Source organism: Plasmodium yoelii (genome assembly GCF_900002385.2).
Source record: "Plasmodium yoelii strain 17X genome assembly, chromosome: 8".
NCBI classification, from domain to species: domain Eukaryota; phylum Apicomplexa; class Aconoidasida; order Haemosporida; family Plasmodiidae; genus Plasmodium; species Plasmodium yoelii.
Window position 1 is genome coordinate 1,186,427 of NC_036180.2, and position 15,168 is coordinate 1,201,594.

The window sequence follows — 15,168 nt, forward strand, 5'->3', positions numbered from 1 at the left end:
AATATGGTATATGCACACATAAAAGGTGTACATAAAAAATATATGCAGACGTATATCAATCTGATTATTATATGAATAAAGCTAAAAAAAATGTAACTATAAAATATTGATATTTATGTATAATATATATATATAATACTACATACATACACACCATCATATACTATCCACATGGGCATTGTTTGTAAAAATTATAAAATGTGTATTATAGGCACCTACGTATATTTAAACTTACACACATTCTGCATTTACATAAATATAAAAACTAAGTTCACAATAATAATAAAAAAAATAAATGACACAACTATATATTTTCTTCGTAACTCATTTAATTATTCAACTCGCGCATATATAATACGCATGTGAATAAAAACATTTATTAAAATATATTTGTATATATATAAAACAAAAAATTATTTTTAAAACTTAGCCTTTTCATTTTTATTACATAAACATATGAATACTAACTTAAAAAAACGATAATAATAATATATCAAATATATAAAAGATATAACTTATGATAAACAAAAAATTTACTATAAAAATTCCCATATATTATATATATCTATACCACTGAAATATATAGTACATATGTATGTACGTGTATATATACTTGTATATAGATATGCAGTTATACACGGCTTTTACATAATGTACTTTTTTGTAGTATGTGAAATAAACACACTAGAGATTTATCATGTAATATATATATTTTTTCTAATTTATTTCTTATCATTTTTACATAATTTATTTTTATTTAATTTTTTTTTCACATTTTACTCATTTGCTTGCCATTTAATTTATATATATTTTTTTTTTTTTGATAAGAGTAATGTAATACATTTTTATAGATCATAAATAGCCCCTTATCAAAACAGCATTTTTATATAACAAAATGAAATATATATATATAATATAAAACATATGGGAAATAATATATAAAATTTACGGATCGTTTCCTTTTTTTTACATTAATTAATATATGCTTTTATTAAGTTATTGTGTACATTATTATTATTATATATGAATATGGAAAACTATGAATTGAAATATGTAGAAAATTTATACATACATACATGCATACACATATATATATAATACTATATTTATTTATATATATAATACTATATTTTTTATATATATAATGCTATATTTATTTATTTATATTTGTGCGCATGTAATAAAATACATAAGCCAAGTATGTAAAAATTTAAAAAATAATAATTCTTTTTATTTTTTTTAGTAACAGTCTTATTGTCACTTTTTTTTTTTTTTTTTTTTTTTTATTTTAATAATTTTGTCATATATAAAAAACATTAAAAATGTATTAAAAAAAAATAAAAAAATTAATTTTATAAAATAAGGAATAAAACATGAAATAAAACATGAAATAAAACATGAAATAAAACATGAAATAAAACATGAAATAAAATAAAGAAATAAAAAAGGGAGTTAAATAAAGGCGAGGTATTAAAAAAACGTCTTCCATATAATATGGGAAAAAGCAACTAATAAAAGGAAACATTGCCGTGTTTTATCATAATACATACATATATATATAATATATATATATACAGTTATTAATTAAAACGTATTAAAAATTATTTATGGATTATATATATTGCAATTTCTTCTTATTTATGCATTTATATTTTTTTTTATAACGCATATGGAGTCACGTATGTATTTTATTTATTTGAGGGAGAATATATGGGGAAAAAATATACCAATAAAAAATAAAAAAATATAAAAATAAAAAATAAAAAATAAAAAAATAAAAAATAAAAAATAAAAAATAAAAAAATATAAAGTATAAAAAGTATAAAAAATATAAAAAATATAAAAATGATTAAAATCCTTTTCTAATATATATTTTATTGATAACCAACCTATAAATCATAACTATTAAAAATACGGAAAAAATTATTTATCACCTTATTTGTCATTTTTCATTTTTCCTTCCATTCAAAATTTTATCAGTTATAATTTCATGGCTTTTTAGCATATGCTATTATTTTATATACTATCTACATGCTATTATTATTATTATTAAATTGCTAAATTATATATTTTTTAATATACAATTAAGTGATAAGAAAAAACTAAATATGTTTAGTAGGATAATATGAGCTGATAACAAATAATAATATTTCATTCTTTATTATTAAACATGCTTTGCCACATTTTGCCATTTTTGCCATGTTTTGGAAAAAATTAAAAAACATTCCTTTATTTATATAAACAACAAAATGGCATTATTAATATTTTCATATTTGTATCATTTCATTTAATAATTTATTGACCAAATTATTATTATACTATTATAAATTTTTTTTTTTATAAGCATTCGAATTATATAGCCATCGAATATTTAAATTAAATTTTTTTAACAAATTTATTATTTGTATAGCTTTAAAGATCTGGGATTATGTATAGAACATATTATGTAATATTTTTCGTTTTCTTCTTTTTCCCAAATTATGAAATTATCAAAGTTTTTACTATGCACCACAATATAGATAAAAATAATATCCTACTTTAACATAAGATATTAAAAAGATTTTTGTATATAAATTTAAACGGATACTTTTTCAGAAAATATTTTTTTTTATACATTTATATTGGGCAAAATAACGTCCATATATGTAGAATATTATAATTTTAAATATACAGAATATGTACATTTTTTTTTTCTTTTTTTTTTCTTTTTTTTCATCGTCTAAATTAGCAATGTATAATTCCTTAATGGAAACCAACACAAACTTAACATTACCTGTACGTGACATTTAATCGAACGATTTTTTTATGAATAACATTGTTTACAAAAAAGTGTATAAAATGGAAACCACGCCAAGTTAACCATTTCGTATTAAAGAATGGCATAACTACATATATGTATGTATAACTATATAGCTATATGTGTATGTATGCATGTGCGTATTTATTATTGGTGCGACATAAAAAACTTAATAATATATTCCCCCATTTTACATACTACTTGGCATTAAGCAAACACATAAGACTTTTGTTGTTCACCCCTTTTGTTTTTTTATAATATAATTTGATATTATCAGAGCCAATTATATATATTAAAAAAGTACTTTTTTATCATCATTTTGAAATAAAAAACTTTTCTAGATTTATAAGAATAAAATAAAAAAAATAAATAATTGTAAGCTAATCAAATTACATTTGCGTGTAAATATTGCTTTATTTTTTTTAACCATTTTAAAATGTCATATATAATGTTAATTGCCCCTCCATAAAATAAAAATGGGAATGTACAATTATATGCCTAATTTGAATTATACTATATTTTTCAAAAAAATAAAAATTAAAAGTGTGAAATGTTACCTCCCTATATATTTATAATACCTTAAAAAAATTACATACATATATGTAGTATATATGAAAGTGTTTTACTTGTAGTTTAGATTTATATGGATATAATATTGTACAAAATGTAGCATAAAATTAGTAATATATTGTACAAATGTAGTAATTATTGTACAAATGTAGTAATATATTTTACAAAATATTTTATAAAATATATTTGTCGTTTTTTTTTGAAGTTTATTTCAATTTAAATCACTTTTATTATGACGTATTAAATATGGTATTTTTCATATACTATATATTTGCTGCATTAACAATTTTTATATTTAGGAGCATTCGATATTTTTTATTTTATATAATTTGTTACAAAAAGGAAAGAGAAAAAAGGAAAAACAAATATCAAAGATTAAATTGCAAAGAATTTTTTCATAAATAAAAAAATTTATAATTTTAAAAATAAAGAGTTTAAAAAAAAAAAAAAAAAAAAAAAAACGGTTTATATATCCATGTTGTCAAATTTTATTCATTGCTATTTTTTTTATTATTTAATTTTATAATTCTATTTTTTTATTTATTTTTGTGTGTAAAAAATAAAAAAAGCAAATTAAATAACTTTTTACTTGACCATTTTTTGAAATTTCTTTACATTTTCTTTTGTAAAATAGTAATATTATACAACAGCTTAATAATATATATATAATATATACTATATGGTAACCCTTTAAACATTTTTTTTTTATAATAGCTACTCTATAAGTTTAAAGAAAAATGATAGGAACTATATTTTCAGTTTTATTTACAATCCTAAAACTATGTTTTGCTACTTCCCCTATAATATGCATTGTGTTAATATTTTTGCTTAATAAAAATAATGTTCCAGAGGATCAAAAAAAAAAAACTGATTTTTATTTTGAAGTAGATTAAAAAAATAATTTTAATTAACTCACTAAAATGATAAATATTTTAGGAAAAAATTCATATATGAATAAAGAAGAGATGATAAATGTGTAAAGCATATATACAGAAATAAACAGAACCTTGAGAAAATTAGCTAACATTGGAAATGTATACACCCTTTTATTAATTTTTTTTATATATATTAGAAGAGATAAACAATTAGCTATATAGATAGATCTTCACATTATCCACAATTTTTTTCCTTAACATGTCAAGAAAAAAAACAAACAAAAATCAATATATAATACGAAATGACAACCAAATTACGGGATAATAAAACAAGTAAGGAATAAATACCAATGTAATAAAATATATAGAAAAACATATTTGATAGATTAGGAATAAATGAAATATAGGAGATATTAAAAAAAATACGAATATATTTCACTTTGTAAAAATTCAAACAAATGAGACTAAAATTATCCAATTTTTTTTCTTATTTTCATGCCTTTTATTATTATTTTTTTTCTTTACTTTTCTGAGCATTTAAAACTTTTTTTTTATGTTACAATAAAGTGATATGTGTATTCTATATATATAATGTTTATATATTTATAATAATCCATAATTAAATATTTACCTATTTATATATATAGAAAGAAAATGAAACAAAATAGTGATAATAATTATGCCGACACACATGATATAACGAGTATGAATTTTCATTTTTATTTTGCTTTTTTGTTTTTTTATAATTTTTTAAATATTATCTTCATAAGTAAAAAACATTAACGAGTGATATATGTATGCGTTTTGGGAAGAAATAAGAAAATGTTTGATTATTGCATAAACACAAAAACTTTGTCTTATTTATTTTTTTTGTAATAAAATATTTATTTGTATAATAAATACAAAATACGCATATTTAAATCCTATTAAATATGCTACAAAATGGTAATATGAATAAATAAATGAATGAATGAATAAATGAATAAACGAATGAATAAATAAACGAATGAATGAATATTTTTTCATATTAAAATAACTACTCTTTATCAAATAATATATAAATTTATAATTTTTTTTTTGAATTTCTCCTACTTTCTTAATCTATATAAAATTTATTTTAATACACAAATATGCAATTATATGTGTGCATTATATTCGAGCTTTAAAAAATAGCTAATGAAAAGGTTAATAATTGATAAGCTATTCCAACTTTTAATGGCTTGTTAATTTATATACTAATCCATTTATTTGGAGTTATAACTATTTGATATTGTTCAATTCGTCATATTTTGTTCCATACAATTTTGTTTGAATAAAAAGGAAATTAAAGGTTTTTAATACAAAAAAAATATAATTAGAATAATAACATTTGTATGTAAATATGCAATAATATAAAACTGACGCACAAAGAGAAAAATTGTATAAATTAGTGTGCATATACAAAATAATTTTCCAAAATGCACAACAATAGTTATATAGAAAAAGACAATTTTATATGTTTAAATAATAATGATACCAACCATATAATAAAAAACGGCACCAGCCATAATATTAGTAATACGTCTACAGGTGTTTCCACCCCTATTAGCCAGGATAATGTCATTTGCAATAATAGCAATAGTAGCAATGACAATAGTAACAATATCAGCCTGAACGGCAATAAAAAAAGTAGTAGCAATGGCAATAGTAACAATATCAACCTGAACGGCAATAAAAAAAGTAGTAGCAATGGCAATAGTAACAATATCAACCTGAACGGCAATAAAAAAAGTAGTAGCAATGGCAATAGTAACAATATCAACCTGAACGGCAATAAAAAAAGTAGTAGCAATGGCAATAGTAACAATATCAACCTGAACGGCAATAAAAAAAGTAGTAGTAGCAATGACAATAGTAACAATATCAGCCTGAACGGCAATAAAAAGGGTAGTAGTAGCAATAACATCGTCGATATACGTAATAATAATAGTGGAGATAATGAGAAATTAGGTCAACTAAAAGAAACGAACTTAGACAATTCTGAGCCCGAAATTAACCCAACTGAAAAAAGTGAAAATGCTCAAAAAAATTACATCGAAGCTTTAAGAAAGCTAAAATCAAACCCTGAAATAGTAAAACTCACAAAAATATATTAAAAAAATAATAGCAATAGTAATAGCAATAGCAATAGCAATAGCAAAGAAATGGCAATAGAATAAATATAGGGGAATAAAGGAATATGCAAATTTAGCAAATAAATAAGGGAAACAATAATTAAACTATAAAACGGAACTGAACAAAATTATAAAAGTGAAAAAGTTGTGTCTATGATTTTGTTACATGCATCATATATTTAATTTTTCTTTATTTTATTTTTTTCTGCTAATAGAATTTGAAAAGAGGAGATGAAATAAGCAAAAATCCATGTTTATTCATTTATGACAATTTAATATTAAAAAAAAAAAATGAGAAAGTGCAAAAACTTATAAAAAAATTGTCTATAAATGCCTTCAATTTATATTTTCCAAAAAGCTCAAATATCTACAACCAAATGCCTATGGTAACTTAAGAAAATATATTAACTAGCTAAAAATGTTATTTGAAAAATTTGTATTATATTTATTAATATTTTTGAATTTTATTTCGTATAAATATATATATGTATTGATATATATATATGCCCGTATGCACACCATTTACATTTTCTATTCTTGAGGTTTTGTCTCTGTTAAATGGCGATGTCGATGACGTTTTAATTTCCCTGAAATATTTGATTGATTATTTTGATAAAATAAATTTTTTGATAGTAAACATTTTAAATAAATTAAAAAAAAAAAAAAAAATAATAAATAATCAAGTTATTACACATTTAATTGATTTTATACTAAACAAACTCTGTGAGAAAAACATAAACTATAAGTACAGTAAAACAAATATTTTAGACTTTTACGATAATTTGATGTGTCCTGGGACGTCCTTTTTTGAATCTGGTATTGCACATTAAAAATAAAAAAAAAACTACAAAAAAACGAACAAAAAAACGAACAAAAAAACTGCCCCCAAAATTAACTACAAACAAAATCGCAGGAATAAAGAGTGAGGCTATTAATCTAAAAGATCTGAGGCTTATTTATTTTTACAAGCATGATATAAAAATCAAAAAAGAAAAAAGTTTTATTAAAAAGAAAAGTATAGATATAAATGATAATGAAGAAGATATATTATTAAATAATTATTTTATAGACAAAGATAGAAATATTCATGATTTTGTTATAAAAAATAATGAAAATAAATTAAATTATAATAAATATTTAAAAAAAAAAAAACATATATTAACTGGTGAAATACCAACACCAAATATATATATAGGTATAAATGAATATTTTAATGAAAAATCCATATTTGATTTTGATTATTTTGATAATTTTGATAATTTTGATAATTTTGACAATTTTGACAATTTTTCAAAAAAAAATAAACACCCTAATGATATAAATAAATATATTAGGAAATATATAAAAAACAAAACAAAATGTACCCAAAATGAAAATAATATTTGCAATTGCATTACCAATATTATTGTAAGTATAGACAATGATGCAAAACTTCGGTAATATACATAAATGTATGAAATATTGTAAATGCCTATAAATATATATATTTTATGTATTCATTTAAAAAACATAACAATTTGAAAGTTAATAAAAAAAATTAGATTAAGCATATTATTGTGTGTAAACATTTCATTATGAAAAATTGTTTTTGTAGGAACCATGTTAGTGCAGCAAAAAATGAAACAAAAAATATTAAAAATATTTTAATTAAAATAAGGAAAATTGAAAATTTGGTGGATAGAATAATTAAATATGACCATGAAAACCAAATTATATATAGCCCTGACGAGGAAGAGGAATCAGAAAAATCGGAATCGGAGAAATCGGAAAAATCGGAGAAATCAGAAAAATCAGAAAAATCGGAAAAATCGGAAAAATCGGAGAAATCAGAAAAATCAGAAAAATCGGAAAAATCGGAAAAACCGAACGACGAACATGGGGATATAAAATCGAAGGGAGACATTTTTGATTTTGAAAAATCTGACAATTTCAATTTTAGTAACAATAAAATCAGTGTCCATGAAAAATTTGAAGAAAAAAATGATGAGGATGTAATGGTAGAAACAGATTTGAATGATGACAACACATTAGATAAATACAGTAAAATAATGGAACCTAATCAAGAGATGCATAAAGAAAAAAGAATAAGAGATGAAAATGATAATAATGAAGTTGTCAAAATTTGTAGAGAAATATGTGGTGAGAATCTTAAAATAGAGAATAATGATACAGATAAAGAGGTTGAAGATTTTGATAAAATAAATTTAAAAGAAAAAGAAAATAACCTAATAAATTGTTGCATAAAAAATGAAAGTACCAAACAGTGTTTAAATAAATATAACGACACTCTTAAAAGGACCTTTTCTGAAATATATTCTTCCGAAGAAAAAAAACAAATGAAAAAACAAAAAACAATAGACAGTTGCGATAATGATAATGATAATGATAATGATAATGGAAGTGATGAAAGCATAAAAACATATTATTGGGAAAATCTCGATTTTAATTGTGTTTTTTTGGGAAGTATAAAAAAAGGTACATGTAGACACAAATCCCTTCTTTTTAAAGTACTCCTCGAAAAGGAAATAAATAAATTATAAACAATATGCATATGGTTTCGCCAAGATTAATATTTTTAATTTTATCGCTATTTTTAATTTTTTTGTCCACACTTCCAAAATTATCAGGTTCTATGTGACGCTGTGGGAATTCCCTGTAGATTTATTCGTTATGTTAAAAATGGACAAGTTCAATATTACAACCTTGTACTAATTCCGTCTATTCCTGGTAATATATATACATATTCAATAACATAATTCCATATTCTTAGTTATTTTTATTTAATTTTTTTTTTTTTTTTTTTTTTTTTTTCAAACAGCTCAAAATATCGTTGAAATTATTATTCCAATTTTTTGGGATAAAAGAATAAAAACCAAATCAAATATTAGTGGATACAACAAAATATCTATTTCAAGTTTTTTAAACAATATAAAAATGAAATTTAGCAATATAGATAACTTTTTTCTGAGGTAAACACAATTTAATAGTTTATTCCGCACATTTTTCCCATTTTTTCTCCATTTTTTTTTCATTTTTTCCCATTTTTTCTCCATTTTCTTTCGTGGCAATTATATTTTATTCTAACATATTATATGATAATTGGGTTGACATATTTTATTTTTTATATTTAATAGAACCTGGGAAAATAGCACTGAATTTATAAATATAGATGATTATTTTACACTAAACAAAAAACTCGGAATAGGTGGTTTTGGCGAAGTATGGAGTGTATCATTAAAGAACGAAATTGAAGACAATAGTTCTTTTTTTTTTTTTAGTATAAAAAAAACTTCTCATTTAGCTTTAAAAATTATGGATATAAAGTATAAAAGTGGAAAAAGTGGAAAAAATGGAAAAAATGGAAAAAATGGAAAAAATGGGCAAAACGAACAAAATTAACAAAAGTAGAAATGTCAATAAACCCTGAATATATCACTCCTTTTTTTTTCAGCGAATTTAATTTGAATGAATCTATTATTATGAGAGAAAAGGCACATACAAATGTGATTAATTTTTATTGTGTATTTAAAGGTTATATTTGTTTTAAAAAATTATAAACCCTCATATATACAAATTTATACTACATATTTTGAAATATTTTTTATTTCGATAATTGTTTCCTTTTATTACATCAGGCTATCAACTATTAACAAATAGACAACATGAAAAAGAGAGAAAAGAATCTTTTTGTTTTCTTTTGGAATTAGCAGATACATCATTAGGTATTCAAAATAAATTGTATATTATCCCTAAAACTGATTGATAAAATATGGATTTTTTTCAAAAAAAAAAAAAAAATATATTAGCTATATATCAGAATATATATTTTTTTTTATCGTTGTTTTTGATTTTAACAGAGAAAGTTTTTTCTGATCAAAAGGTGGCATATAATTTGAATTTTGTTCGACTAACTCTTATGGAAATAGCCAAGTATAAATATTTTATGTTAATAAATTTTATAATTTCAATTATTTTCATTTAAAAGATAATTAAAAATGCAAACAGACATAAAGTATGGGTATAGTGAACATGTGTAAAAATAGTGCGAAAAGTGTAAAAAAGTGCGAAAAATTGTAAAAAAGTGCGAAAAATTGTAAAAAATTGTAAAAAATATTATTTCTTATTATTATTTTTTTTTATTTTCATTTTTTAGTATCATGTCTTATATCCATAAGCAAACACCAAATCATGAGTTTTATATTTATCGAGATTTAAAACCGGATAATATTTTAATAAAGGTCTATAAATTACATTGGATATATTATTTTTCAAATTGTTCTTCCTCAACTTTATAACTTATATATATATTTTTTTTAACAGAATAAAAAAATACTATTAACAGACTTTAACTTATCTAGAAAAATCGATGAAGATTTCGAATATTTAATGAGTCAGTGTTGTGGAACTAAAGGTCATTTGGCTCCTGAACAAAAAAGTCTTGTTTATGATCAAAAAATTGATATATGGGCATTTTCTATTATTATAGCAAAATTTTTAAAGCATAAAAATTTTAATTACTTTTCTCATGACAACTATAAAGTCGATTTAAAGCACTTTGAGATTCAAGTATCTATTTCGTTTTCTGAATTTTTCCTCATTTTTTTCTAATTTTTTTCTAATTTTTTCTAATTTTTTTTAATTTTTTTTAATTTTTCCCCATTTTCTCCTCATTTTCTTCCATTTTGAATAGGACAAATTCCTGATCAACCTGTTGCTCGTGTGTGTAGATGAAAGTCCGTTTATGAGGCCCTCCTTTTCGGATATATTTAGGTACGTACAATATTTTCACAAATCAATTACACATGTCAACATTTATTCGTGTCTCCACCCATTCGCCATGTTTAAGCTCCCCATTTTAAGCTCCCCATTTTAAGCTCCCCATTTTAAGCTCTCCATTTTAAGCTCTCCATTTTAAGCTCTCCATTTTTTAATTCCAAATTTGGCAATTCCTCAGGCTGCTATTCGACGAGATTGTCCGAAATGAACTTGAAGAATATTATAGAGAAAGAGCGTTGCACGATTTTTAAATATTTTTTTTATTGAAAAAATTACAAAATTAAATTACATAAAATTGTTTGATATTGAAATGAATATAAATTGGGTTATACATATGTGTGCATGTATGTATATGCGCTTTTTTAATTTTTTATAAATAGCTATTTAAAAAAATAAAAGAAATAAAAAATAAAATAAATATAATAAATATAAAAATAGAATAGCATACGCAATCGTATTGCTAATAAATTAATACATTTTTATATTGATACACATGAATGTATAACTATGAAAAATAAATATTAAAAAAAATGATAGAATATATAAAATCAGAAAAATTAATAATATTTAAAAAAAAAAAAAAAGATAAATGTCCCCAACTTTTTCACAATAATAATACTATACAGAGTTTCATTCATTTTTTTGTTCCATTGTATTTTGTCTTATTAGTAAATTGATGACATTTGTTGACAAGTTTGTAATTTTCTCGTAATTAATAAAGGGATAGACATGACATAAATATATAATGTTTCTTTTGTTTTGTTTTGTTTTATTTTGTTTTATTTTGTTTTATTTTGTTTTATTTTGTTGGTCATATGACTGGTCTTAGGCACTCGCTTTGCATGACTAATAACTAGACTGTAATTCCAAAGAGAATGATAGTCGAAATAATAGAGAGGATGCCAAAAATTGAACTTAAACAACGAAGCTTAAGCCAATGATAAAAATATTTAACAATTAAACTACACAAAAATGTGTTAGCTATTCTTGAAGTATATAAAATAGACATATTTAAAGAAAAATATTTTTCGCCATATTTTTTTAAAGTGATTACTGGTATAGTAACTAAACTTCCACCAATGCAAAAATAAAAGACTCCACAACAAATTGCATATAAAGGATATATATGAGCAATTGCTGGTAATGTAAAACATGCAAGTGAAATAAAAAGTCCAAGTAGTAATATAGTTGTATTCATATTTATTTTATCATATATTATACCCCATATTAATCGGCCTGCTATATTTGTCATACTATTTATTAAACTTCCATTAAGTGTTATTATTGTATCTTCAATTTGTGTGTATGTTACTCCTATAATTTTCCAATACATAATTATGTAATTAATATAACCATTATATAAAACAATAGATAACCATAAAACAAAAAATAATATATCTTCTGTACATTTTTTATTAAGATAATATCCTTTTCTTTGTTTTAATTTGTTTATTAAATTATTAAAAAAATTTAAAGGAGCATAAAATATAAAAAAAATAAATTTTTTATCTTTATATAGGTCACTATAATAATCATCCATATTTAAAATATCAGATCCTTTTTTTTTTTTTTTTTTTTTTTTTAATGATTTAAATAAACCAGATTCATTATTTTCTCCCAAATTTTTAGAATTATTTCCTTTTTCTATATCCAAACAAGTATCATTATCTCCAAAATTTCCATTTTTATTTGTTTTTTCTAAAATTGCAACATTTTCACTATCAATAGAATCATTTACAGTATGAATTGTTGCCATTAACCCTCCAAGGGTAGCTAAAATTAAAAATATAATTGACTGAATAAAAAGAACATATGGTACTCTATTTAAAACATTAAGATCTTTAAAATACATTTCTTTTGAATCATTTCCAGATTGAATTGGTAATATATTATCTTTATTTATGATTAAGGTTTGTAATGGACAATATAAAAATGGGCTTAAAGAAATTGCTGATATAACAATTCCACTAATTAATCCTCGATTTTTTGTAAAATGTTTATATGCACATGATAAAGGAATAGTAAAAGATATTCCATATCCTATTGCATATGTGACACCCATAAATATACATAATAAATAATAAGAATGTGTATATATTGAGGATAAATAAAATGATAAAAATATTCCAATACATGATATAAATATAGTTAATCTTTCTCCTAACTTTTTTTGTACATAATTTCCTAATAACATAGATAATCCTAATGTTATGACAGTTAATTCATAAATAAATGATACACTTCTGTATGTCACATTGTTTCCCTTATATCTCAAATAGGATGTTAAATAAATGTTTAGATTTCCATAAGAATTGAGTATTCCTACAAATTGGTAAATTAGGTAAAAATAAAATTGTTGCAAAGTTGGTGGTACACAGGAGAGCAAGCAATGCTTATTATTTTTTAAACTTACCAATATTAAGATTGTACAAAAAAGCGCCTACTAAAACAATATATGGAATGGCGCGTTGCGGTATTATGTTCATTTTATGTTTTATTCCCAATAAAATAATAATTTCGCAGGTTGCTTATCTCCTTTTGGTTAAAAAATACCATTGAAGGAGGAGCAATGAATTAACTCTTATTTAAACATATGGCTATATTCTTATCAGATTAATATCCAAAGAATACAAAAACAAAAAAAAGCTAAAAAAAAGCTAAAAAAAGCTAAAAAAAAAGCTAAAAAAAGCCAAAAAAAGCTAAAAAAAAAGCTAAAAAAAGCCAAAAAAAGCTAAAGAAATATTTATATTCATATATACAAACTTACAAACACTTGAATGGAAACATTTTCATCCAAATGTGTCAAAAGTAATAAACATATAAGCACAATTAATATATATATATCTAAATATTATACTATTAATAAATTTTACTATCATTTATTATTTTATCTTTTTAGTATGTACCCTGATAATGTGTGATATATATACTCACGTAATTTCCTAAATTTTGTGTATAAAAAATAAATGGAAATAATTTAAGATAAATAAAATAATTCTTTTATTTTGTTCTCTCTATATATATGTGTATACATACACAAAACTACATAGTTACATAAAACTAGGGGTTTTATATGCTTTTTTTTTTTTTTTTTTGAGAAACACAAATAAGAGAAAAAATAAAATAACCACATATATTTAATACAGTTAAGCATAACACATTTCGCAAGCTTTCAATTTATAAGATTGAAGATAAAAATGAAAAAATATGCAAAATATGAAAAATATGAAAAATATGAAAAAATGAAAAATATGAAAAATATGAAAAAAATAATTATGTAACTCTATCCACTTAAACCGAATTGCACTAGAAAAATACACAATCTCTTTGCAATACATCAAATATATATTTTTTATTAAAATGGTTGTATATTATATACACATGTGTGTATACATTGTAACTAATTAATATCACAAATAAAATACTTATCATATATTTGACATGCTGTGTAAGGGTTATAACAAATTTGTTACTATATAAATACGATTATATATTTTATTTTATCTCTAAGAATAAAATTAAAAAAAAAGGAAACCTATATTTAATAATATTATTATATAACCACTATATGTGTATAATATATATTTATTATAAATATAAGCATAGGTTTTAGATATTTTTTAAAAATTAAAAATAAACAAATATATATACATATTAAAAAGTGTTCAAAAGGTTGCTAAATAAAAAAAAGAAAAAAATTAAAAAAAAAGTATAAACATATTAAGGAAATTCATATTAGAAATAATCTGGGTCTCATGAAGTTTCGAATTATTAATAAAAAATTGTCATGATAATTTAATTAAATAAAAAGTGTGTGGATATGTGATGTTTTTTTTTTCTCAAATTTTTTTTACACTTTTTATCAAAATTTTCCATACTATTATATATTTATAGATGGATAAAATAACAATATAAACAAGAAAATATATTTAATTTCATTATGATATTATATTTTGTTAGCACTTGTAAATTTATCTGTCTATACAATATCACCACA

The 15,168-nt window shown here is 21.6% G+C and overlaps 3 protein-coding genes across 3 annotated transcripts; 2 read left to right on the top strand and 1 right to left on the bottom strand.

Annotated features, from left to right (window-relative positions):
* Window positions 1-4,104: 4,104 nt before the first annotated feature.
* Window positions 4,105-4,260, top strand: PY17X_0830300 (conserved Plasmodium protein, unknown function; the record flags this gene model as incomplete). The annotated part of the gene is made up of 1 exon (XM_022955775.1): window positions 4,105-4,260. The coding sequence occupies one exon, from the start codon at window positions 4,105-4,107 to the stop codon at window positions 4,258-4,260; it is 156 nt and encodes a 51-aa protein (XP_022812008.1).
* A 1,439-nt stretch (window positions 4,261-5,699) lies between these two features.
* PY17X_0830400 (protein kinase, putative) lies at window positions 5,700-11,422 on the top strand (the record flags this gene model as incomplete). The annotated part of the gene is made up of 15 exons (XM_034637507.1): window positions 5,700-6,188; window positions 6,611-6,781; window positions 6,938-7,211; window positions 7,309-7,831; window positions 7,990-8,902; window positions 9,023-9,122; window positions 9,214-9,364; window positions 9,530-9,718; window positions 9,847-9,926; window positions 10,031-10,117; window positions 10,253-10,325; window positions 10,549-10,633; window positions 10,716-10,961; window positions 11,086-11,165; window positions 11,350-11,422. The coding sequence occupies 15 exons, from the start codon at window positions 5,700-5,702 to the stop codon at window positions 11,420-11,422; spliced, it is 3,534 nt and encodes a 1,177-aa protein (XP_034493466.1).
* A 602-nt stretch (window positions 11,423-12,024) lies between these two features.
* Window positions 12,025-13,657, bottom strand: PY17X_0830500 (monocarboxylate transporter, putative; the record flags this gene model as incomplete). Its single annotated transcript, XM_719545.1, has 2 exons — window positions 12,025-13,493; window positions 13,585-13,657. 2 exons carry the CDS (start codon window positions 13,655-13,657, stop codon window positions 12,025-12,027), a joined length of 1,542 nt encoding a protein of 513 aa, XP_724638.1.
* Between the last annotated feature and the right edge of the window lie 1,511 nt (window positions 13,658-15,168).